This window comes from Hoplias malabaricus, chromosome 8, assembly GCF_029633855.1.
Source record: "Hoplias malabaricus isolate fHopMal1 chromosome 8, fHopMal1.hap1, whole genome shotgun sequence".
Taxonomy (NCBI): domain Eukaryota; kingdom Metazoa; phylum Chordata; class Actinopteri; order Characiformes; family Erythrinidae; genus Hoplias; species Hoplias malabaricus.
Window position 1 is genome coordinate 29193937 of NC_089807.1, and position 27633 is coordinate 29221569.

At 39.7% G+C, this 27633-nt stretch overlaps 1 protein-coding gene across 1 annotated transcript in view; it reads left to right on the top strand.

Annotated features, from left to right (window-relative positions):
- csmd1a (CUB and Sushi multiple domains 1a) overlaps window positions 1-27633 on the top strand; it is a 603150-nt gene that overhangs the window by 219452 nt on the left and 356065 nt on the right. Inside the window, exon 3 of the mRNA XM_066678438.1 lies at window positions 8524-8636. Within this exon, the coding sequence (XP_066534535.1) occupies window positions 8524-8636 (113 nt within the window). The remainder of the gene's footprint in view (window positions 1-8523; window positions 8637-27633) is intronic.

Consider the following 27633-nt stretch of genomic DNA (forward strand, 5'->3'; position numbering starts at 1 on the left):
AAGAGTTCAGTTGATTTGTAGTCCCTCAATGAACTGGTTTATACTGCATATGGTGGGTCCCCAACCAGTGGAAGCCATTTTGAGAATATGCCTAGTTCTCTACTGCATCCAGGCCAATTGGTGTCTGTATGTTGTTTTCTAACATTAAGAGAATTTTTATGAGAAACGTAGATATTAAAATGTTTATAATGTGTCTTATGTTGAAGTGCTCAATAAGTATTTTAACCAGGGGTGCCAAAATGTTTCCACAAAACTATAAAGGTCATTTTTTTTTAAATTCATTCCTACTTCTGCAGTTATTCACAGGCCTAGCTTTTTTTTTTTTCCACAGGTAACAGGCTGCTGTCATAAAGGAACAACTCATTTCATGCATGGTGAAGCAGTCAACTCTTAAATGATTTCAGTGCGAGGAGCTAAGATCTAACACATTCTGGGGCTCTAGTTTGATGGCGGAAAATCCTTGCTGACGGTTTCTAAGACGCTGGGCACGTCAAGGTGAAGGCTGCTAATGCATATGCACTTGCCTACCTGGATTCTCCTGAGGAATGTCTAAAGATGTTGGTTTTAACATGCATACGCTCTTGGTGGCTGTTACCCAGGCAGTGAAAGACTTTTAATCATAGCCTGGCCGTGGAGAAGAGGAGTTCATACTGCCTGCCATGAGTGATGGCTTCATTATTCCAATGTGTAGTAGCATAATAATATTGCTTATGACTAGAGATGGGTAGAGTAGTCTGAATCCATACTAAAGTAAAAGTAGGGTTCCTTGGCTAAAATAATGACTTCAGCAGAAGTACCTTCCCGAGAACTACTTAAATATAGAAAGAGTTATAGACTTCAGCAAAACTTATACATGCAGCGTGTATCAGCACAGTATCTGTGAGACTCTTCTGGTTTTGGAATTTTTGGGTCTAAAATAAAATCTCAGAAAACCCAGATGTGACCTAGTCACAAACAATACTCCAAAAAAAAAAAAAAAACAAGCAGAAAAGATATTATTTCACTCACTTGGATAGAGGTAAACATATTAGGATTTAAAAAGTTGAAGTTCGTCAGTATTTTAATTAAATACAGACACTGTGATGAACAGGTTGGTCATTTACAGGTGCCCTGTCCAGGCTGTTCCTGGTATTTGTTCCAAATGCAGTTAATTATTCCCAACTGCTGCTTTGGCAGACGTAGTTGTTTACTTTTTTTTACTAATACACCTACTAACCTACTTGTTTTTTATTTTTCTTATTTTTAAGGTGTTAATTAATGTTTAAGGTGTGTCATTAATTCACTCAAATACACGCATTTTAGAACGGCTCCCAGGGGGTGCAGTGTCCTTGTTTTCTCTGCTGACAGGTTTTTTGGGTGTATTCACTTTTACTGCAGCTCTCGGTATGCATGAGTACTTGTTTGTGCTGTAACTTCTGAACGTCTACTGAAGCTGTGTCTTGGGAAGGCATTGTTATTTGTACTGACGTTTTTATTTTTTTATGCAACTAACATTACTGGTGTATAGATTTAGCCCTTTACTCCACCCACACCTGCTTGCAGTTAGATTGTGAAAATGTTTTTCATCTCTGTTACCACAGGTGATCAAACTCACCTTAAAATACATTCTGCTTTCGTTTATTGCTTATACTGCAGTGTTTTTCTAGGCCTGACAGTAGCAGAAGGTGGGGGCTTTGCGTACTCTGAGTTTGAGGTAATATTGCGAGGCGTTTAGTGTGAAGGAATTGAACTGAGGGATGTCAAACGAAACCCTGATCTGCTCACTGTCAAGGCTCATCGCAGCCACAGCTAAGAACCCAAGACAGTCATTTGCGTGTTTGAGAGATATGCATATCCTGAGGTGAACTTTACCCAAACTTCAATTCTTTACCTTTCCAAACATGCAGCAGATAGTGTGTCATGTGAAACAAAGGCTTTTTCTTAAGCGATTCACTGCGTTTTTAATTTTATTCAATGGAAGAAACACATGAGAACGCACCCAGCCTGGGAAATATGCATCTTACATTCTGTATCCTTGCGTAGGCTTTGAATAGCGCGAGAGAGGCGGATGAAAAGTTTCCGTTCCTTGCCGAGTCCCCTAGCGTCATTCAGTCAAAGGGGGCTGTCGCTGCATGACAGTACGAGCACCTATAAATATTGACCTTACATCATTTTCCGAGGGCTTATCCTGTTTTACAGTAATGGTCCCGCTATCTCCACTTCCACTGCCATTGTTATTTTTCTGAGCAGACATTTCATGCCAAAGCCGCCTGCGTCCGGATAAAACAAGGTATTTGAATTCATGGATTCACAGTCTCCCATCCCAGAGTTGTATGTTAACAAGCCCAGGGAATTCAGAGTCTTAGCATAATACTCAGCTTAACATGTGAGGCGCAGCTCAGCCAGATCCATTTGGGTCGACTGGGCCCCTCCCCAGATGATGAACAAAAAGGTGAATAACACTTTGTCGTTTGCGGGGCTACGTTTCAAGGCGAAAGTTATTTACCTTTTTCTGCAAGCCTCCCCCCACTTCCATTCATCCAGGCCAGATGAGAAACAAATAAATGATTCAGCTCAGTCCCACACAACAATCTTAAATGAAAGATTGATACGTTACTCAAGTTCCAGATGATAGAAACAAACACAGCATCATCGGTCATTACAATGGGCACAGAATAAAAGATTAATTACAAACATGCTTGATGTGCCATATTCGTTTCCTTGCCAGAGAAAACATACATACAATCATACATACAATTAACATACATCCAGCTGCAGGCCTGCGAGTCCAAACAGATGTCAGGCCAGATGTGTACATACTATACATGCTCTCTTCAAATAATGATGTTTGTTTGCCTGAAACTAGCCGAATACAGTAATACTGACACGAGACTGAATTTTGAAATTGACCATAAGAAATATTCAGGACATTTCAAAGTCCATCGATTGCTCTGCATACTTTCCCTGTGTCCGAAATTGCTCCCTACTTGCTATTGCCGACATTACTCACTATATAGTGCACTATAATAGGGAACTGAATTCAGGAGACACTTATCTCATGTTTTTGTTTGGATGTTTTTACCGAACAACACTGTGCTATTTGTTAGTGTCACAGTGTCACAGTCATTATCCTGAGTGTTTTGGTCCCTCATATTGATCCTTAAAATCTCACAGGTGTTTCTTGCCCTGTGTTCGCATCCCTTTGTGTTAGTTCGTTTTGTATTGTTTTTCCCCTTTCACCCCCTGACCATAGTCGGTATGATTTGGGTGGTGGATCATTCTCAGCTCTGCAGTGATGGTAGTATATTTTGTACTGGTGTCAGTGGATCAGATACAGCAGTGCTACTGGAGTTTTTAAACCCCTCGGTGTCACCGCTGATTTGAGAATGGTCCGCTAACCAAAACATTTCTCTTCATCAGTGTACACATCACCATCTAGTCAACAGTATTCTTCCTTAACCTTTAATTATTAAACTATTACCAAACTGTGACATAATTTTACTGCACTGTGCTTAACATCACTGACATATTCATCTTGTCATTCTCTTCTCCAACATCTAGTTTAATGCTACATTTACTGAACTGAGGCTTTAAGTACGTAAGCCAGTGCACTATAGCACTTACTCACTATCATGGGAGCAGAATACATATTGGAACTCGAATGCTTTCATTTCATTTATGCATCATTTTCATACTGCTGTCAAGCACCAACTCAGCTTTGCATATCATGCATTGTAATGCACTGTGACACGCAATACTGCCAAGCTGGGAGGCCTGGAAAGCTTAGCGCATGCCTCTTCTGAGACAAGAGAAGCCAGTTCTTTTTTAGTGTCATTGGTCTGATCAACACACTTAGAGGAGAACACTAAGCAACCAGTTTGTCTGTATTAGTTAATAGACACCGATGTTGGCTTCAACTGAGCTCACTGAGTGATTGAAAGAGCCATCAGGTTTTGAATGCAAACAAAGTTCAAATACAAAATGTGAGCCATGTGAGTAATTTTGGGATCATTTCATTTGCATTGTGCCTTCATTTTGTATTTGTTCATTTTCTACAGGTTTGTAGTTCAGCTCGCTGTGGTTTTATTGCATTGCTCCCAGAATCACAATCATACCGTGTGCCTTAAAATCTGTATCTAACCTGTAACCTCTGAAGTGTAGATGTATTACATATTGGGGAGGTGAAATTAGAATGACAGGTTTGAACTCTACGCACGATCTGTGTGAAATGTTCATTCTCATTACCTCACATTAACTTTGTGTCTTGACTGCTTTGACTGTTATTGCACCTCTGGCTGTATTGTAACCATACAGCCGAGAGAAGTGTGTGAAAGATGGCACGTCCATGGGCTATGGGCACGTCCAGCAAAACATTGCCTGATGTTCTTTACAATAAAAAGATTTTTCCTCGTTCCATCTGCGTATGTGTGTTGAGGAGAGCTTCCACTTGATTTGCTGTATGATTACGATCCAAATGAATGGTGCTGTAACACAGTCAAAACTGTATGTAATGAAATGTGAGTTAAAGGAACATTAAGTAGTATTTTTACCTTAAAAATGACAACTTCAAAATCATTGTGATGCTCCACTGACAGAGCCTCTGTCTTTGCTACTCTGGGCTCAGCACTGCAAAGTGCCCTATGTGACTTTTGGAGGAGGGTAAGTATATGTATTGGTTCAAACCTAAATAATAAAAAGGCCATCATCATGAGAGTGAAGACAATTCTGCTTTTTTGGATTCCTGAACTCAAAGATGCACCACTCTAGAACTGAGAGTATTTAAATGTAGAATAAACACCAATAAAATCCAGTCAATCAATTTTATAACTGCTGTAGTTTGGAGACTTATTGCTGAAGCCATAAGTGCAAGCAAGTCAAATGCCCATTCCCACCAATGTCCTTGCAGGCCAGGGTTCGAATCTTACTCATCCTGCTTTCATTGTTCTGCTGCCCTGAAGCAGACACAGTGAGCCATCTGAGGTGACCACCTGAAATTTTGCCTGGAGATTGAAGGTCACAGGACTAGAGGCACTTAACTGCGCTCCCTGAAGAATGAAGCCGGTGTGTCTAGCAGGGCTTTCATCAAATGAACATGTCTGATCCTTCACCTGCGAGCCACAGAGGCTGCCTCTACTTTGGTGGACCTGGGTTTGATCTCCCTCTTGTTATGCCCTTGTAATTTAGCTGGGTTGTGTCAGAGGTGAAGCTATACCCAAAGGCCCAAGGCTAGGAGTATGTCGAGATAGAGACACAGCTTAATGTGTCTTGCCTTCCACCAAACAACAAATGCATCTGATTTGATGGTAAATCAATTTCCTTGTTTATTTTCTAGCCACAGCCACCTGCATATTATGTTAAAAAAAAGTACACAACAATTCAGATACTCTGAGGTGCACACATTGTTGACATAAGCAGTCAGTTGTCACCATGCTCAAAGCCACTTGTGGGTTAAAGCAGTGTTTTTTAGACTGATTGGGTCACTACTGGTCACTCGCAGTGTGGGGATTAGCAGATTGCAAAATCACGCCAATAAAAGGACTCATAAGTGGGAACCAATTTGTTGGTTCACCACTGATATTAGTTTTTGTTTTTACAGAGTGGATTCTCAAATGTTCAGAGTACTCTCATGATGAAAGTGTGTTACCCATTGGTTGTTGTAGTCATAATTTAATGTTAATTTGGGTGTGGGAAACTGATAGGTAGGGTCTAACTAGTTATTAAGGGGAATGTATCGGAACTGAAGCTATAATCTCATTATATCAATACACCTTAAGTACCAGTGAGTGCAATTGCAGGAACACAGCTCAAAAACTACAGTTTCAGAACCACTTTTCTAGGACAAAAATCTTACGATGAATGGAAGGCTCAAAAATTACTTGGAATAAAATCTGTTTACAACGACTTTCATTGAAAGTCAAGTGGATTTTTTACCTTCTTCTGTAAAGTTTAACTGGACTGCGACAATATTTGATGTAAAAAATAACAACCAACTAGACTTGCATGACAGTGACTGTTGTTCATCTTTTCCATGTCTTTTTAGCTATTTCCCAAGGAGGCCCTGCATTGCAGTCCTGAAACCATTGCATTTATGCAGTGTAGGCTTTTATAATCATATTTACTGGAATAAAGGGAGAGCTGTTGAACACCTAAAGTGATGGAAACTGATTCAGTACTTCTAGGATGAGTTGAGAGTTGTTTGTGATCCAGAGATAATCATCCAATCACATTACCTGACCGTATATTAGCACTGAATCCTTATAAAGCAATGTTCCAATATCTAGTATAGAGTTTTCCCAGAAAATTAAAATGGGAGTAAACCTCCTGTTAAAACCCACTGTTCAAGTAAGGGATTTGGAAATAAGGTGCAGAGTCAGACTTGAGTATTTTTAGGTGTAGAGTTAACAGTGTTAAAAAAAAAAAAAAAAATCTGTTAGAAATATTTAGGCAATATCGAGGGAAGCTGGTGACATGTGCTGACATTGTGTAGTTGTCTTTGATTTACTCCTCAACTCACGCAGGTCACACTCGTGGTCCTGGAATTACCATAATTATGAGCTTCTTACTAGGAACAAACACACATATTGAAGTGTTATTCTTGTCTCAGGATAATTACCTGTTGAAAGCATAGGCAAGAAAATTGCAAGTGAGCAGAGTTTCCAAGTTGTGACATATATTGAGTGACTCTTATCTTGCTCTACAAATGCTGTTCAGAATTGCATGAGGTGGTCCATCATCAACAGCTTGAACAGCTTGAATAGAATCTGAAGTAACAACAAAGGGTAAATAGTGGTGTTTTTTTTCCTCTGTGAACCAGCACTCTTAAACCTTGTATTTAAGGTTCACCACAAAGGTGGTGTGAGCATACAAGGAACCCAACAGTGTACAAGCCCTTATAGTCAGTGGTCAGTACTGGTCACCAGTGACATGCTGAAGCCATATGACAAAGAGCCAACTGATACTTTTTATTGTACATCACATATTTTATTGTTAGCTGATTCTGATGATGAAACTAATTCCCTGCAAAGTTTGAATATGCTTTAATATTTTCATATTGTATGCTTTAAAATACCTCATATTTGATGCCTAGTCCATGGCAGTTATTTCTCCTTTTGAACTCATGCATGATCTAAATGTGTGCGATGTTCACTTTGAAGGTCTTTACATACATGCAATTTTATCCTGCTATTGCACAAGCTTTCTTAAAATCCTCAGAATAATGTTTCAAAATGTAGTATGAAACATTCCCAAAGAGAAAAGACTTTTTCTGAAATAAACTCAGGGAAAAAAACACTTCATAGTTAGTGTATCGTATTTGGAACTTAGCATTGTTAACAGATTCATGGGTATGCAGTCACATGACAGTATTTGTGTTTATGAGTGTTGTCCATCAAACGTTTGGGAACACTGAAGATGTAAAAAGGTTAAGATCTTCCTAGCTCCAAAATGGAAGGAACAGCTGACAAAATCTAAAATTAAGCAAAATTCATTGCATGCCACACATTTAACATCTGAAAACTTCGCTCAGTGTTCAAACATTTTAAACCAGCACAGGCCTGAAACATGAGCTTTAACAGTGTGTCTACCATGTTCAGACTCAGAATACACAGAATGCAGCAATTACCAAAATCAGTACAATTAAAAACCTAAATATTATAATCAGCAATGTTTGTAGTATTCTGGATTTTCACTGGACATTTCTGAACAGTATTGGCACTGTCAATCATTTAAAAATCCTAATTAAGCACACAATTTGCTGTGATTAATTGCACTGTCCATTCTTGGGAAAAAAGCTTTTACTAATGGATATTTAAATGTAAAATAAACAAATCAATGGAAGATCAACACAAAGGAATTAATTTTAAATTAGAAGTGTCTATTGATTAAAAAAAATTAATCACAACAATGAAGTCCAAATGCTTGCCTTTTATTTCTTTTTGAGGGAAATTAATGTGTATTGTGATATGAATGACAAACTGGCTAAAGGAAACAATTCTTTTGAATTTATTTTGATTATTTTTGAATTAGAATCTATTTGCTGAGTAACAATTTCAGGGAGAGTTTTAGTATCAGACACAAGCTTTAATAGAGGAAATTTACACTACAGCACAGCTCGTGGCTCAAACTTAGATTAAGCAAGGTACTACCAAACAGGAGGGGTGTGTGTGTGTGTGAGGGCGAGAGACAGTAAGTGAGAGAGAGAGAGAGAGAGAGAGAGAGAGAGAGGGAGAGAGAGATGCTATGTTTACATGAAACCGCTCATACATCACTAGACTCTGTAAAAACAGTATATTATGGGATGAAGTTGTGGCCAAATTTAGCATTAGCATTAGCATTAAGAAAAGTAATATATTAAACTCACATGTGCATTAACACATTTATTTTGAATGCACTAATATACTTTTTTTTGTTTTGAGATTGTATCGTTATCTGAAATGCTTTTGCTTTTACTGAACTGCATTATGGCTATATTAAAGTTGGACTGAAGTTCAGTGAATGCACTGGTGTTCGTGTTGTATTGAAATCCCTTCTGTATTCTTTCTTCAGGCTGTCTGGCTTCATGCTGCCCTCGCCGATCGTAAGTTCGGGGTCTATACTAGCGCTGTGGTTCACCACAGATTTTGCTGTGAGCGCCCAAGGATTTAAAGCAATCTATGAAGGTAAGAAACAATGGTTTTTGCTGCATTATTTCAAAATGTCTGGCTCATTTAACAGAGTAGGATTGTGCTAGAGCCTTGAAGATTAAATGCGTATGATCAGTGAAATGTCACCAGAAAGAACAGGAACTGGTCGACAAGCATGTTAGCCTCCATTTATGTGGTGAGCCTTGCGTTTTCATGTAGCAACTCCTCAGGGGCATTGTCTTGAAGAACTGGCTCCCATTTCCAGGAGAGTTTCTGATCTGTTTTTGTTTGTTTTGAGAGAAGATGACATCTTTGTGCTCATAGCTTCCATTTACCCCTTGAATGGGGACTTTTCAGAGGCAGATTTCCAGGCAACTGTCTCCCACAGGTCTCTTGGTTCTTTTTAGGATTTGAAACCCACTTCTTGGAGTGGAAAGAGGGGCACAGATTGAGTAGACTTTGGAACAGGTTTTGGCCTTTCTGTTTTTGGTTCTGTTTTTCACTTCGGGAGAAATATAATGAAGAACAAATATAAGTGTTGGTAAAAAAATGCATTCTTATAGCATTCTGACTCCTGTGGTCATCATCAGGCAGAATACTCATGGCACAAAAGCAAGTTTTTTCAGGGTTCATATAGATATTGAATATAGATATACCCATACTTCAGTAATAACATGATGGAAGCCTTATTTACTTCCTAGTGTTCCTTTAAAATGCATTATATCAGTAAAATAATGAAAAAGTCTTACAAAATGGCCATTAAAACAGTGTTATTTAATATAAATCTGCATTGATGTGCACATCTCATGGGTATTTATTAATTTCATATATGTTAAATACTAACAATAAAGCTATAGACTGAGATATTTGCTTAAAGTAAGTATGTAATAGTTTGTTTTAGATTTTGAGGGTACAGATCCAGTAGCAGGTGATTTTGTTTTTCTAAAGATCAACTGCTATATTTGTGTCTAGCACCTGTGCTAACTTTGGAAAGGTGTCTACACTGTCCTTTGGATTGCTCACTTTCATATAATCCATATCTTAATAACATTGTGTAACACAGTTGCTCACTATAGAGTCACTTCTCCCTCTAGTGGACAAAACAAATCTGTTGAGTAGTTTGGTGTGCCTCCTTACATCTTGTTACACTGAGAAAGTGAAATGGCGCAGACAGGATCCCATATTGGATTACTGTGTGGGATAACTAAGTACTTTTTCTGGCAGATAATGCTGGAAAGAATGATGGTAAGATGGTGCACTTAAACTGCCAAGGGGCCACTCGTGGGCTTTTAAAAAGTGTGCTGTCATTGCCTTGCATGTTTGTCTTTGTGTGCTAGCCTCCTCCAGATTGATTGTGGGGCTTGGGTAAAAGTAGATTTATCCTCACTGCAAACTCATCAATGAGCTTTTCCAATTAGTTACAGGATTAAGGGAGGCACCCTGGTCTCGACTGGACCTAATTCAATTCCGGCTTTGGTCCTCTGAGCTGTTTGGTCTGAATTAACTAGGGAAAAAATGAGGGTATGCATATGATCCCTCCCTGACTTCTTACTCACCTTAAGACTCACACATGAAGCCAAGTTAGTCAGATCTCCACTTGAATTGCGTATTGAAACTCATCCTCGGAATAGAAATTCTTTGTGATGGAGGGATCAGGGGTATGGCCCAGCGGTGTGTCTAGTACATTGCTTTCTTCAAGCAGAGAAGGATCATTACCGCTGTGGGAATACCGTACATGTCAAAACATTTGTAGACATCATTTTAAATTAGTGAATTCAGCTACTTCATGGTGCACCCATTGTGGACACAGGTGTTCAGTTGTGTACACAGTGCATAAAATGCGTGTGGTTAAATGGATTTCCAATGCTCAAGACCAAGCTTCAGCTAGAGAAGTATTCAACACACATTCAGCGGGCTGGGGAGCAATTTTGGGATGAGGGAGAGTGGCTTTCATGGTCCAGTAATAGTCATCTAGCATCAGGACATGACCTCAATCATTTTCTCATAATGAATGCCATCAGATCTGAGAAATGCTCCAACATTTAAAAGAAGGGTCTAGAAATCCAAAGCCTTCCCAGAAGAGTTGAGGTAGCAAAGGGCCACAAACGTCCCTTAATGAGCAGCTGTCCACAACCTTGTGGCTATGTAGTGTATTAATTTATGAAGCACCCTGTGACAGAATGAGCTTTGAAGAGGATGTGACAGTAAATGCAAACAGGCTCAAGAAAACCTCTACTGCTCAAAATCCTACCCAGGAAGGAAGAAAGCGGATTGCTGATCCAAGGGCTGATCATGTCAACTGCAATTCCTCAATCACATACAGGTCAGGCATGCCAGATTAAGACTGATTTTGGATCATTCTCAGCCACCGAGAGGTTCCGCCAAAAGCAACAGCTCATTGATTTTTTATGATGTTTAAATATCACTGGAGCTTCATCCAGCAATCTCCACTGTGGAAGCGTCTCCGGGACAGCCTTGCCTAAAACTCGACGGAGACTCAAGAGCGTGCCCCTTGGGATGTCTGGCTTATGAATGATGCACAATCATGTCACTATGCTGCTAGACTCTATCTGTGGAGAGGCCCATTTTCATACTTTATCCCCCTTTTAACCTTGTGCGGAACAAGACTTACAGCTTTCGTGAATCAACTTGCTCTCGGAAATACATTATTTGTGGACCATGCTTATAATTATTGAATGTTGTAATTTCAATTGTGCAGCATTTTCTTACATGATTTCTACAGGAAAGCTTTAAGTAAAACTTCATACTCTGGAATAGCTGCTGAGTTTTAAGGAGCACTAGGTAGTACAAGGTTCATTGGGACTTTAAAATGTAAATAAATACAAAATGTAATGTGGTGCAAATAATAGAAACCGCATATTTGATTTAAAATATTGGAGCTATTTTATTAAATATCGAAATTGAGAAAGTTCATATATTTCTGAAAAAAAAATCCAATTTTGTATTTGATGCCAGCAATACATTTAAAATACATAAAATATATTGCCACTGTGTTGCATCACCTTTTCTTTTAACAACACTGATAAAATTTGGGAACTGAGGAGACCAGTGGCTGTAGTTTTGAGAGTGAACACTTTTTCAATTCATGCTTGTTAAAGGTTTTCAGCTGTTCAACAGCTTGGGCTCTCTGTTATAGTATTTTGTGTTTCATAATGCACCAGTTGGTTTCAGGGGGAGACAGGTCTGGACTAGTTTAGTTTCCGGAATCTATTACTGTGGAGCCATGCTGTTGTAATCCATAGAGACCAGCCATGTGAATTGTCCTTTCTTAATGGCAACATGTTGCTCCAAAAACGGAATATATCATTCAGCATTAACACTGCCTTCACAGATGTCACCCATGCCATGTGCACTAATGCCCCTTCATGCCATCATGGATGCTGGTTTTTGAACTGTGTGCTTAATACAAATCCGATGGATCTCCTTTTTAGCCTGAAGGATGCAGAATCCACGATTTCCAAAAATAATTTCCACTTTGCCTCAGTCCATCTTAAATGAACTTGGGACCAGAGAAGGACACTGCATTGCAGCATCCTGTTTATTTATGGCTTCTTCCTTGCCTTTGTGAGTTTTAACTTGTGCTTATGGGAGCAACGATGAGCTGTGTTCACAGACAGTGGTTTTGGGAAGTGTTTCCGAACCTATGCAGTGATTTCCACTAAAGAAATGTGTCTGTTTTTTAATTCAGTGCCGTCTGAGGGCCCAAAGACCACAGCCAGCTAATACTGTTTTTGGGCCTTGTCCCTTGCATATAGAGATTAAAATCATTGTGATGCTCCAGTAACCTGTAAATAGGGAGAATAGACCCTCTGTCAGTGCTATTCTGGGCTCAGTACTGTGCAGTGTAGAAACTGCACTGTGTGAGGAGGGTAGGAGACCATCCTGCTCCCTTTTCTCTTGATTTCGGGACAGTGCTGTAAAAGTGAAATAAAGTCTGCCACTATAGAGGGAGCCCTGGAGCAAATATACAGAAGATTACCTAGTGCTCATCATGCTCAACGCAAATTATCAGCTAGAAGTATATTACAAATGCAGGCAATGGACTTTAGGAGCGGGTCTTACATGCAGTGTGCCTTTGGAATGAATAGGAATTAGGTTGGTGATCCAGAACTAGGCATTCAGCATCAGCACCTGACTTTACCAATGGTTTTGTGTCTGAAGACATTCCAAAGACTCCTGGGATGTTGGGTTTATGAACGTTGTATGATCACGTCTCCAAACTGCTAGGGAGTAACCTATTTTCATGCTTTATTCCCCCTTTTACACTCCTCCTGATGCCACTCATAACTGGCATGGGCTGTGCACAAGTGGCAACTGCAAGGTTTTACATATCTAAAAGATATGTCTCTGGCATTTGGTTTCGCTCATTGTGAAGTGCCCACAGATCGCAGTCTATTTTTGTGACCATATGGCAGTGGTTGAGACACTGCTGCGGAATGCAGATGTTCTGACAATGTGTGCTTTGTACTCACTGCGAGACAAAGATCCCTCTCTCGGCGTGAGGTGTTATTCCCACATTGCACTAGAAACAGCCCACAATTATGTATCATGATCTCATTACAGGACTAATCATCCACCGTGCCTGCATCCTCCTCTGTGCTGGGGTCGTGCCGGCTGCAGCAGACACGTTTGGCAGGTCCTGGTTTCGGTGTGTTGGATGCTCTGTCTTCTTCGCACCGCTTGTCGCAATCGCTCACTTTGATACTGCATGAATCTTGCCTTGATGCAGTCTGCCCAGTCACTGACAATTGAGATGTTAAGGAAATGCTTTCCAATCGTTTTTTTTTCTCCACTGTCTTGTTTTTATGTGTATTAGCCAAAGTCCACAGACTCATCACTGTCTAACATTTCCAATGACTGTGTGACCTTTCTCTGTTATGCATTAGAAGCCTCTCCCACCACTACAGCCCAATCCATCAGGTTAATGGTATTTTATAGAGGCGTTCCCTCTGGTGGCTAGAATGAACACTGTTTAACACAGTGTTGGGATTTTTCTTATCTTTTTTTTTTTGAGACTTAGAGTGTTTGTGATGTTTGTGATCTGGCCAACAGACATAGCATTGGGTATTTCGATTTTAGTTTTTTCCTTTTCTCTCATAGCATGCAGTACAAAAAAGAGCTAAAATACCAAAAGATTTTGGAGGTTTCTGTAGGCCTGCAGTGATGTTCCTTTTGTACCATTTACCAGCACATCCAAGATTTATTTTGAGCGAAAGGGTATTAATGGGTTATGTTCCCTTTTGCTGCAGTAACAACTTCTACTCTTCTGGAAAGGCACTAAAGTAGATTTTGGAATGTTGGTTTGAGAATTTCTTGGCATTCATCCATGAGAACATTAGTGAAGTCAGTTTCCGAAGTGTGGATGAAAAACACTGCTTCACCTCATTCCAAAGGTACTGAATGGAGGTCCAGTTTACTATAGACGCAGTCAGACTTCTTTACAGGCCAATGGGGCGTTAAACTTGTCTAGCTTTATGAACATGTGTTTCCACAATGGGTGCAGCATAGTAGCATTAATAATGGAGCAGAGTTTAGATTAAAGGAGTTTTTGGCTTGAATGAAAAAAAAGAAACATTGCTATTTCTGTAGAAAAGATGTATACTCAAATACAAACCGGATTCCAAAAAAGTTGGGACGCTAAACAAATTGTGAATAAAAAACAGAATAAAATGATGTGGAGATGGCAAATGTCAATATTTTATTCGTTATAGAACATAGATGACAGATCAAAAGCTTAATCTGAGTAAATGTTACATTTTAAAGGAAAAATATGTTGATTTAAAATTTCACAGTGTCAACAAATCTCAAAAAAGTTGGGACAAGTAGCAATAAGTGGCTGGAAAAAGGACATTGAGCATATAATGAACAGCTGGAAGACCAATTAACACTAATTAGGTCAATCGACAACATGATTGGGTATAAAAAGAGCTTCTCAGAGTGTCAGTGTCTCTCTGAAGCCAAGATGGTAAGAAGATCACCAATTCCACCATTGTTGCGCAGAAAGATAGTGCAGCAATACCAGAATGGTGTTACCCAGCGTAAAATAGCAAAGGCTTTTAAGTTATCATCATCAACTCTGCATAACATCGTCAAAAGATTCAGAGAATCTGGAACAATTGCTGTGCGTAAGGGTCAAGGCCGTAAAACTCTACTGGATGCTCGTGATCTCCGGGCCCTTAAACATCACTGCACCTCAAACAGGAATGCCACTGTCAAGCAAATAACAGAATGAGCTCAGGAATACTTCCAGAAAGCATTGTCAGTGAAGACAATCCACCGTACCATCCGCCGTTGCCAGCTGAAACTCTACAGTGCAAAGAGGAAGCCATTTCTAAGCAAGCTCCACAAGCTCAGACATTTGCAGTGGGCCAGGGGTCTTTTAAAATGGAGTATGGCAAAATGGAAAATTGTTCTGTGGTCAGATGAATCACGATTTGAAGTTCTTTATGGAACACTGGGACGCCATGTCATCCTCCTGATAATGTATCTTGACGGTCAGAGGAATGCTTTAAAAACTCTAAAAACTAAACAAAAAAACTTTTTAAAACTACCCACCCTCACAAGTCCAAACCAAAGCAAATAGTTTGATTCCTCCTTTTTTCTGGTAAGAGAAGAAGGAAAGCAGGTGGCTAACGTTACAGTTAAAAAGATGAATGTGGTCTTGCACACTGCAGGCACATACTGTAATTCATGTGGTAACTGTCTAACAGTCATCATTATAATGAGGAGATTGGATTACTCAAATGACTAAAATGACTTGTCAGATGAGCAGCACAACAAGTTGAATTTAAAGTTAGGAAACTTGCTGGCTGTCTAGACATTTTCCAAGTTTGCTAAAAGTTTGCATTTCTCTAGTAGAAAGTGGATGAAAAAATTCAGTTGTGTTAGGATAAAGCCTGAATCTCTGTTCCTTAAGATTTGTTTCAGTGAGGTAAGAATTGCACTAGATTGGTGGTATTTATTAGCCTGTAGGTCAGTGGCTTGACTAGCAGTCTGTGTTGGTTGACAACACAGGCATCCCCAGTGTTTGTACGACTGATGACTGAATGAAAATGACCTCAGCTTGTGAATTCTGTCAAATCGGTGCAGCTGAGGGGGACAATACCTTGCTACAGAATACTGTACAACATGTCAAAGAAATATAAAGTGCTAGTTTAAGGCCAGAATGGCCCTTTAAAGTTTATTTTCAGATCATCATTTGTCACGTTCAATGAGTTCGCGATTGCGAGCATGAGCGTCAGCTGTGGCAGGCCCACGACGTAATTGGCTTCATTCTCCGTTCCAACTTTTCAGCACTCATCAGGCTAGATTAGCACTCAGGCAGCTCGCGAAACGGAGATCATTATGCTTTAGACAGCAAGTATTCTTGTTATGCCTCAGAATATTCTCGAGTTATTTCCATGGGAAGAAAAAAAAAAAGCCCATTGTTTGCGGCTCTTGCTTCCTTTCCGAAATGTTCAAATATTTGGAAGGAATTCTGAAGCACAATGTTGTTTGAGAAGAGCCCCAGGCTGAAAAGTTAGAGCTGGGGAAACGAGAGAGAATAAGAGAATATATATATATATATATATATATATATATATATATATATATATATATATATTTATATATATGTGTTGGCTTAGAGGCGCTTAAGTTCATAATGTGCACATCTAAATGTTAAAGTGAGTAGCACTATTTCATGGAGCCCTATTCGGCGCTGTTTAGATCATGTCATCCATAATCATCCCGCAGGTTTCCCAGCAGCCTTTAGAGCAGGGCTTATGGGCCATTACACCAGACTAATTGTAATCTATTTGCCTGCAGAGTGCTGAGTGGCACAGCAGTGTGCTAGATGAATATAGAACCTAGAAGCAATTTTCCCTCCCTTGATACTCCCCCCAAAAAAATCTGAGATGGCAGTATTTGCTGATTTGATCAATAGCGCTGCAGTTAATTAAGAATAAATAATAATAAAACAAAACAGAAGCCACTTCCTCACAAGTCTCAACCTGTAACTAGCCTTGTGCCCCCGATGCTCATCCCATTTTCATACTCATTCTGTAATAAAGACAGAATATTTATGTGATAATCAGAATCTCAGACATGTTCAGGCACATATTTTGATCATTTTTAGCGTCAGAAACAACTGCTATTACCACTTGTAATCCTGATGGGACTAAATTATTAGCTTCAAAAAATGACTTACTTTCTCCCAAATTATTAGTCTGCAGTGACTAACCCCAGCTCACACACAGTGCCACCAGCCTCTGGATTGTGAATGTGGACACATACGTCTCCTAAACACTTGAGGCCAACTCACTGCTTCTTTTCATACTGCAGCTGAACTGTTTAGCAGGTTATATTAGAATGCAAACTGTCCAGATCTGTCACATTATCTGAGACACACCTATGCTAGCTAGCACTATGGCAATGATAGGGAAGAGGAAGCAGTCTCCTTCACTCAGAGTGTAAAGCAATTTGTGCTCTCTCGGATGTCAGACGCATCACTCACCAGGTGAAAGGGCCAATGTGTCGACCACTGCCCCACTCAGGAGCCCCCTCCCTTATGTTCTTAATCCTTGCGTTTTTCTGATACATTTTGTTTTATAATCCTTTAAGTGCAAGGTACAGACTCCTAACAGCTTCATATAACTGTTGTCTGAACAAAACCTTGACATACTTTGGAAAATATCATCTGCCATTTACACTGCGTCCCAATTCCATAGCAAACTGCCCAATATAAATGTTTCACACTGGGAATAGTGCTCTGGTCTGGTGTGTTGTGAGAAAGAATGATATGCACTACACTTTACCAGCCAATATAATATCTCATTACATAGAAATGAATGGATAAGGCCTATTCAAATGATTCATAGCTTACTTGCTGTTCTACTGTTTTGCAAAAATATGCTGTATTATTTATATCAAACTAATTGTGTATTGCAGCGTAACTTATTTAGACTGACATGAAACGTCTCAAAGTAATTGCCTAGTATTACTTTCACTTACCAAGTAAACCCTAGAACATAAAATTAACTGAAAACAAAATGTACCAAATAATTTACTGAACATAATATGTATGTACAGAAAAGTACAACAGCTGGACACAAGCACAAACAAAAACTTTTATCAGTGTTTTCTTAAAATAATCAACACAGTGTACAGAACATTGTGAACACTGACAGGAAAAGATTAGAATACAGAAAGCACCACCTGTGCATTTTTAATGAGACATATGCATTAGGCTTGCGGAGAGATTCCATAGTCCTCAGCAGTCTGCCCAGTGCTGAGTGAAGTTGCCTCATCAAGTTCAACTTAAAAGTTGAAATTCTTACTTTTTGGATTGTCTAATCTACAAAAGTTTAGACTTCTGGCTCACTAGCTTTTATGACCTTCACTCCAAACAACACAAGGCATTGGGCTTACTGAAAATTACATTGTCAAATAATCAATTATAATAGACATTTATAATAACAATCACCAGATTGTAGTAGGGTGGCACAGTGGTGCAGCAGGTAGTGTCGCAGTCACACAGCTCCAGGGACCTGGAGGTTGTTGATTCAAGTCCTGCTCTGGGTGACTATTTGGTGTGTTCTCCCCTTGTCCACGTGGGTTTCCTCTGTGTGCTCCAGTGTCCTCCCACGGTTCAAAATGGTATGTTGGTAGTCCATAGGTGTAAGTGTGTGTGTGTGTTGGCCTGTGAAGGACTGACGCCCCCTCCAGGGTGTGTTCTTGCATTGTGCCCAGTGATTCCAGGTAGGCTCAGGACCCACCGCGACACTGAACTGGATAAGCATTTACAGATAATGATTGAAGCTTGTAGTGTTAAAACATTCCAAACTGTTTTGCTGTGAATTATGGACGTTTTTTTTTTTTTTTAAAGTAAGTGCCTGTAAAAAAAACATATCTGCCATGCAAGAAAAAACAGGAGGAAAAGAAAGAGCTTTATTTAAAATTTTACATTAGCACACAGCATGCAGGATTTAACCCAAGAAACCATAGTAACTGGACCTGTAACTACAGTACTGATAGAGTGATGTAGCTGAGTGTCATGGTTTATATAAGAGGGAGAGTCAGTGACTAAGTTGGATATTGTTGTGGGTGGAGCTAAAGCTACAGTGTTGATAGAGTGAAATAGATGAATAGGTTTCTGATGGTGTTTATATAAGATGTGGAGTCAATGAATCAGAAGGATGTGGTTGTTGCGGGTGGAGTAATAGCTACAGTCTCTAAAGAGTGAAACAGATTTGTGTCTCTTTGATGGCATTTATATAAGAGGCGTCAGTGGATCTGTAAACTGTTGTGGTGGTGTTGAGTTATAGCTACAGTATGTACAGAGTGAAGCTAAATTTGAGTCAGTGTATCTGGGGTAAACTGAATCTCAGTCTCAGACAAAAGTCACTGCTGTCAGTGATTTTAATATTATTGAATTGAAATGAGTACAGTGCGGTATATTTTGTGCTGAGCTGTCAGTAAGCCACTGTATATGTTACAAGAGCTTTTTAAAATCCACATCTGTTTGGAATGGCGTGCCGTTGTCACACAGCTAGAGGGTTCTGGGCTTGTGGGCTCAAAACCTATGTCTGTTCACTGTCTGTAAAGAGCCTGTGTGTGTTTTTTTTTACCCAGTGTCTGCATAGGTTTCCTTCAGGTGCTTGAGTATACTCTCACAGTCCAAAAACATGTTGGTAGGTGGATTGGCTGTGTAAAATGGTCTATATGTGTGACTGACTGTGTGTGTTGATGCCCATCAGTAGTCACTATTGAGTTACATTTAGTCTTGGCCTCTATATTTTTGGTAAACCTGAAGTTTGGCACATGGTTTTTGTTTTAAAATCCAGAGCTCAGACTATGGTGTACTCATCTTATTGAAGAAGTTGAACTTTGATGGAGTCTTAAAACCGTACAGTCTGGTTTAAAAACTTTCTGTGGTAGCTGAGTGGTGGTGGTGCAATTGCCTTTATCTCTGTTCTAACATCTTTACAGTCTGCACTCCTCCTCCTCCTTTGTCATCACGTGGGCAGGCTGTGCTTTTGTACCGTTTTTAATCACTGGGAAATAATGCTAATCTTGTTTGCTTTTGAGGTTGCCTCATCCGAGCAGTTGCTTCTCATATTCAGTTTCTTAAATTAAGTATCTCATCAGACCTTTATTGAAAAGGTTCAAAGAAATGAATCTCTCTTTTTTTTGCTTCTTCTACTTCTTTTTTTTTCCCACCACAGAGACTCAGATAAGGAGAAGCTCCAGCAGGGCTCTGCTCTAAAAGATATAAATCAATTAATTTCCCTACTCGCAGCCATACCCTAAGATAGTAGCAGGGCTGTCAAAAGTGATGAGAGTCCAACCAACATTTAATCAACCCTGCAAGAGCCAGGATGTGATACAAAGGCTGGACAAGTGGAAAGATTGGATTACACTCAGGGACTCCCTTTGGTTATCATGGGCACTGGTTTCTTCATCTGTTGGTCACCACCCCGGTCATCCAACAGTTCTCTAGCTGTCAGTCTGTGAGTCTGGTCACGTGAGAGAAAGATTGTGGTGAAGATCTACTCAATCTAATGGTCACAGATGGTCAGGTCTTCATTCTTCACAATGTATTTCACAGCATTGGCTTGTGTCTATATAAAGCTTCTATACACAAAATTTCCACCCACATAAGCCTTTCATGAGGTTTGACAAACTTTCATAAACAATTATAAGGTACAATGTGCTTATTATTCTAGAGGCTGTTTTTGTCAATTTTGAGGTCAAGTTGACATAGATATTTCTGGCTCCTGGTTACACACTCAATAAATCTGTCCTTTTTTTCCCCAGAAAAGCTAACTTTACAGGACAAGGGGGAAAAAAAGAAAAAAAAAAATATATATATATATACACACACACACACACACAGTGGAACCTCTGCCTACGAACTTGATCCGTTCCGCGACCCGATTCGTAAGTGGAAAAGTTAGTTTCTCGAGTCAATTTTCCCCATTTAAAATAATTGAAAAGCAATTAATGCGTTCCAGCCCCCACCCCGAAAGTCACCCTTTTTGCACTGATATATGTTTACAACACTCTCAAATTAGTAAAAAAAATACATGTAGCGTTACTAAAAATAAAAAAGAAATACAGTGGTAACAGTAATAAAAAAGAAATAAAAAAGTTTTAAGTGGTTACATATCGCTACCTTGAAGACGTGACGACTGGCTGGAGGAGTAACACAGGCACTGGCTGTATGATGGGAGGTGGGGGGTGGGTGGAATAACGGAGAGTAGGTGGGTGAATGTGGGGAGACTAAGCGTAGATACGGCTTAACTTAGCACGAATTTCGATGTCTGGGTGTGTTGGGAGAGTCGCCGATTGGGGTCAGTGGCCATTTCCAGCCGCCGTTCGTTTCTAGAGTCATGGTTCGTTGGTGGAGGCAAAAAATATTCAAATGACTGGTTCGTATCTTGGAAAGTTCGTTAGTAGAGGCATTTGTTAGTTGAGGTTCCACTGTATATATATATATATATATATATATATATATATATATATATATATATATATATATATATCTGCTTCATTTACCATAACATTGCACTTTGTGATTCTTTGTGATCTTTAATGCTCAGGACCCCCACACTCATTTTAGTGTTATGCCAGCATTGGTGTAAGTTTTCATAAATAACCATGTAGGTTAATATCAGCTGTGATGAAGGCCTACATTGCCTTATGAACCCTGTCCTACAGTAAAGAGATTTTTTACAAATGGGGCACGCCACACCATTAATACTAACATAAATGATCAATAATAATAACAAAAACATGCTTTTAGTGTTAATTCATGGCAAATGCTGAATTTTATAAATAGAAATGGAAAGAGTTTGATCCTAGCCAGGTGTTGCTTTAATGCCAGTGATGATATTAGAGCCTCTATTGTACTTGTAATCCTAACAGTCCTGACTGATTGTCTAAAAGCAACTCTCACATTTTTCCTGGCTGCTTTTTTTCCTGACTGGGTGTGGTCAGTTTCACTACATTGCCACTAGCTGAACATGTGCCCCTTTCCAAACTTAATTTAGAATCTAAAGATCTGAGATGACCAAAGCAGGCCCTGTAACAGAACACTGGCTCTTTATACTTCTGTTCCTCACATTCAGATTTATCATGCATGTGTTACGGCCAAGTGCAGCTGAGGGAAACATGAAAAATAAAGAGAGGAAAGTAAGTCCAGCTTGACTTCTAGTTCCAGTGTGATATATTGGGACGATTAAAATGCATTTACATTGATATTGTGTTATTCAGTACACTCAATACAAGTTGTTCTCACTGCAAAATCATGCCCATAGAAGAATAGGTCTTATAAACCCTTCGTCACACCAACACAACATTCCTTTTGAATGGAGATAAACAATGGTAGCCATTGTTCATGCCTGGAAACAAATGGGAGGCTAATTATATACGGCTTAGAAACAAGAGGAGTGCAGAGGAAACGATGTATAAGGGAAAATCTCCCAATAAGCCCAACTAGTATGTAAGCTTATTTGTACTTTTAATTTAAAATATTGTATAAATGGTCAAAATAACATCTCTCATTGTTACTGAGGTTTGATCCAGTAGAGTTCTCTTATCATTAGGAGAAAGTTTGTTGACACTTTTTTGCTGACAGATTGTATAACCTTCAAAGGTAGGGTCAAATGAAATGTGACATTCTGGAGCATCTGTACATGTGTCTAGGGTAAACCTGCTCAGTGCCATGCATTGGTAGAGGGTCTAAATCCCCCAGTACAGGGGTGAGGAGCAATGGACGTTATGTCATTAATGCTCAGAAATGTGCCCTGTATTTTATATGCAGTGTTGTATATAATGTTTAGTTGTTTGCCGTGTTTTTGTAGGATGTGTGTTTGGGCTTGTTGTGAAGGCTGTAAGATGTTGTCCGTGGGCAAGAGGTGCACCTGAATCTTGTTAGGGCCCTTAATAAATGTCATTTTTTGCAGTTTGGCTGTGTACTGTGCTTCAACGCCCATATGTTATTATGGGCATAATGTGTTACTTGTCAGTCCTGTTAAACATCAAACGAAGTTTCTGTATATGGCACCAATACAGCTATAGCACACAACACTGAAATGGGAAAAGACAAGAAGACAAAAACGTTATGTGATTTGATTAACACAAGTAATCAAAAACAATTGAATTACAACCTGCAGGTGAATGGCAGAGCTGGATGATCGATTCTTGTATATTGGTAGAGTGTAAACAGCAGTAGCTGGATGAACATAGACAGCTCCAAGATGCTGATCTGAGAGTAGTTCTCTGTGCAATCCGAGAAGAGTGTTGAGCTTATTATTGTACTTAGTTCTCTCCACCGTCCACTTTGCCGAGTCCAATTTTGACTCGATGCAGATAAGAGGCCTAATAATGTGCTCTCTATAATGCAGGACTCTACTTGCCCAAGCTGTGTGGACAGCACCGTGTTCTAATGAAGCTGTTTATTTGTCAGTGCCATGCTAACAGCCCTACTTCACCAGTGCTAAAGCATCTCCTCAAATAAAGCTATGTATAGTAGAGTTTGTTCCCCCAATGTGGCTTAATCTTCTGCTCTTCAGGGAAGGCGTTAGAACATATGCTGTAATGAAATTGTCAGGATCTGATGTCACCCAACAATGAGAACATTACTAAGGTCAGACACTGGTGTTGGATGATTAGTTCTGGACTGCAAGCAAAATCTCAACTTGTCCCAAATGTAAAACAATGCAGTTTCACAGTTTCACAGCTCAGTGCTAGGGATTTTATAGCCCTCCAGTATGTATATGGAGGAAATGGGCCTGTTGATCTTAGGCTCATGTGCTGCTGCTTCAGAGCATCCCTGTTCATTTAATTATTTTTCTAGGAATATTATACAAGGTGGGCGGCATGGTGGCGCAGCAGGTCACACAGCTTCAGGGACCTGGAGGTTGTAGGTTCTAGTCATGCTCCCGGTCTGTGAGCAGTTTGGTGTGTTCTCCCCGGGTTTCCTCCCACGGTCCAAATACGACTCAAAAGTGGTGTGAATATGTGTGTGCGTGTGTGTGTGTGTGAACCCTGAACTGGTTAAGCGGTTACAGATAATGAACGAGTGAATGAATAAATGAATTATACAAGGTAATTGTGCACTGCTAATCATCTGTGTTCACAGTGGGTGCACAAGTTAACAGTTATGGTGTCTTGAAATGGCCGTGACATGCTGTGGTCAAAATGCCACAAGGACCAAACAACACAGCACCCGTTTTCAGTGCCTATTCCTTTAAATTAGAATGGGCCACTGCTCAGTTTAGTGCGAGAGCCCAGAAGTGAGGAACCAGGAGCAGAATCTCTGGTTTTTAGTCATGTTTGCTGAGTTCTCTTAGTTTTCTGTCCTTGTTTTACTCATGCTTTATTTATTCATGCTTCTGTTTTTCCTCTGTTTAAACTCATCTATGTACTCTCACATAAATGCTGGTGCAGTGATCTGTCTGGAGATACTCAGAAGAGGAGGCGGGACAATCCTAAATTCTGTGCACTCTATATATGAAGTAGCGCATAATCAGAACGGGTTTTATCCCATGATGTCAAAAAAGCTGGTAAGTATTAATGTACATGAACTGGGCAACAGATTTTTGCATAGTATGTTCACTTTAAATGAGTTTACTTATAAGTGGTGTCTAAAAAGTTGGACCAGTAGTGATTCAGATATCCCCTAACCACCCCTCATTCATGAAATATGAACAAACTGCTGCATAGGTCTGAACAGAGTGACAGAAAGTCTTGATCTGCAATAAATCCAGCAGCACAAAAGTCAGGGGCTCAGCATTCCTAAGGCCTTGCCATTATTTCACTTCTGGAATTTTCACCTGGGATTAAATATTCCATATGAAGCAGTTCTCATGACATTTAAGGGAATTTTGTTTTCCATGTAGCAGTAAGGTGCTCATGTTTTTCTGTGCACAAAGCATGACGAGAGGCCCCTCTGCCGTCTAAAGTCTTTCTTTTGCTGTCGATTGTAATTGCAGGAGTTTGACCTGTAAGCACTTTTTTTAATGGCTTACCATCTACTTTCTTCACATTTTCTTTAGAGTGGTGGGTCTCTCTGCCTTTCATCTTGCACTTTTTTTGTCTGTGCTAATACCCCCAACTCCTCTCAGGAAAGGCATCTAAATTACTATATTAGATGGGTCAGGTGTGTAGGGAAGAGGGGCAGCGCAGAAATGAGGTCCTCAAACTTGAGAGCATTGGTTCTTCAGGACTAAGGTTAAAAACCTCTTTACCCTAAGTTTGTGAATAACTTGATTCATATGCAAGGGAGAATCTAAGGTATTTTTAGGCTGTGTTCCTCCTGTAAAATGACATGGGAAGCACAAATGAGGTTCCTCCATTGTTTCTAGCGCTAGATTTTTGAAAAGAAAATAAAGTTTAACCTTTCCAAATCCCTGATGGTTGTTTACCGAGATCATGAGCAGCAGTAGTTCATTAGTCACCCACAGTGGGGGGAAAATAGAGCTCGGAGTTGTTATCATTTTCCAATCCACTGTTTATCCATTCATTTATTTTTGTAAATCCACTTCATCCTCTTCTGGATCCCAATGGGCCTGGAGCATACTCGTAATCATTGGGTGCAAGGCATCACAGGGCATCACACATTTACAGAGTCACATTTATGGACACTTTTGAATAACCAATCTACCTACCAGTATGTGCTTTTGGACTCGGGTGAGAAACTAGATCACAGAGGAAACCCATGTAGACACTGGGAGAACAGAACAAACTCTTAAAAGGCAGTGACCTGAGGCAGGGTTTGAACCCACAACACCAGAACATTACCTATTGCACCACCTGTTTCCATTCTCATTTTCTAATTTTGCCTGATTACAGTTGTTGGCTACTCTACCCATCTCTGTTCAGTTTAACGGCAGATGCCAACGCTGGCATATCTTGTTTCATTACTTGCTGAACATATGCTGCGTTATTTGTCCAAAAGTTTGTAAATACATTTTTGATTGAATTACTTCAGCTACTTTTTGTTGTACTAAGTGTTGGCACAGACCTTCAGTAGCACACACAGAGCTTGTATATTCCGCATAGTAAACAACTGTCAAATTCAGTGGCTCAGACGCCTAGAGAGTGACTCTGGCTTGTGGAACAGTGGAATTGAAATCACTGGTATAATCTGTCAAATACTACACAAAAATTCATAGAATTTGGCTCTAATAGCACAAGCCCATATCTCCACAATGGCAAAGGAACAAGGGGTTTTCTTTGAAAGACAAGAAACTTTTTACACCTTTATATTGTTCCAGATGTAAAGCACCTAATTAGCTTTTAATTCACTTATCCACATACTCACTAACTCACTCATTCACATACTCGCTCACATTTAACAAAATGCTCCATGAGGGGCGCTGTTTAATCCATCCTTGTTTGTAATTACTGAGAACAAAAGATATATCTGATATATCTAGCATTTAAAGTTGAAGGCAGCCCACATTTTCACAGCTCAGCTGCTACATACCCACTCCCTGAAGCCATGAATGTATTTTTGTCACACAGTGCTGACACATGATGTATGTTCTGATATATCTGATTTTTTTTATGTCTAAAACTGAGCAGAAATTACATGCTACCTGGTACAATTTACGAAACAGGAATGTCCACTGAAGGGAGGCGAGGGGTTGAGTTATTGCTTCTTATTGCATTCCCCAGTCCCCTGCTATGGTACCATTGATTGCTTTGCTGTCGAACGTGACTTTTTGACATGAATAACAGGTAATGCCCCCTGCCAATGACCAAGTAGCTTTGATTACCTCCAGCAGTCAAACAAATCGTTAGCGTCAATGAATGGCGAAGTAAATCTCCTCATGTAAATGTATACACATAAAGAACAACACACACACACACACACATACACACCCTTGTACATTCTATAGTATCTTAACCTCAAGGCTGGAGTGGCGGTGGGTTTTCATTCAAAATAAGCCTGAGTTCATTTCAGTCTACTTGTTTAATCAATTATCCTCAGCCTTCAGACCCTGTTTACAATATCCCACAAGCACACCATCCCTTTATGGATAACCCTGCTTTCACACGGACAGTGACTTTTCGCCTCTCTTTGGTCATGGCTTGTGATTGTTACTGTGAGCTGACCTTTGCTGACAATGTTTTCACTGACACCAAGTGCCACAGTGCAGTAGCGGAGATAAAGCACGTAGCACCCTGCTCGATTCCTAGTGTTATCCATCGTATCACTTCTGTCCTAATCTGCATAAAGTTAAACTATGCTCATCTTTGTCGTGTCAGTGTCCTCACTGGAACTTACTAGCTCACTGAAAATGAATGGTGTGTAGTCATTTTGTCATGTATCCTGCTGAACTGATTTCTTTTATGATATACACATTACCTTTCCTGTGTACTGTCTGCACGGTTATATTGTCAAAAATGTAATGCACTAATGCATTACATGTTTATTTTGACAATTTATGCATTGTGAAGGTTTGTTTGGTTTTGACTTACACTTATAAACTGCTTTGTTTTTTGTTGTTTCTATGGAAATCGAGTCTGGTTGCAATGCATTCTGTACAAGTTCTGCTTCTGAAGAGGTGTTGACTTGTTCTCTAGCTGCTCAGAGGTCTCATTTAACACACTTCACTTCAGGTAATACAGAAATGAAACAGTTTTTAAAAAGTTTGAATGCCCCTGATCAAATGACATCTTTTATAAGTCAAAACAAGTTTGGTCCAAAGCAGGTCTAGTACGTATGTATTTTAAGTGAGTATTGATATGTATCTACCAAAAGTACTCCAAAGAAAAAATTCTGTGGACTGGTAACAAGTTTACAGGCAACTAAGCCTCATTGATGCACACAGAGTGAAAGCTAGTCCATCTGGTCTGACCTCGCAGCAGACCTACTGTATAAATTCTTGCTGTAACAAGGTAAAGCTGGCTATGTTAGAACGTTGCTAGAACACACAGTCCGTCTTACTTCATATGGGGCTGTGTGCACACCGACCCCTTTACTCCTTCATGCATCAGTGAGCTTTGTATATTTATGACC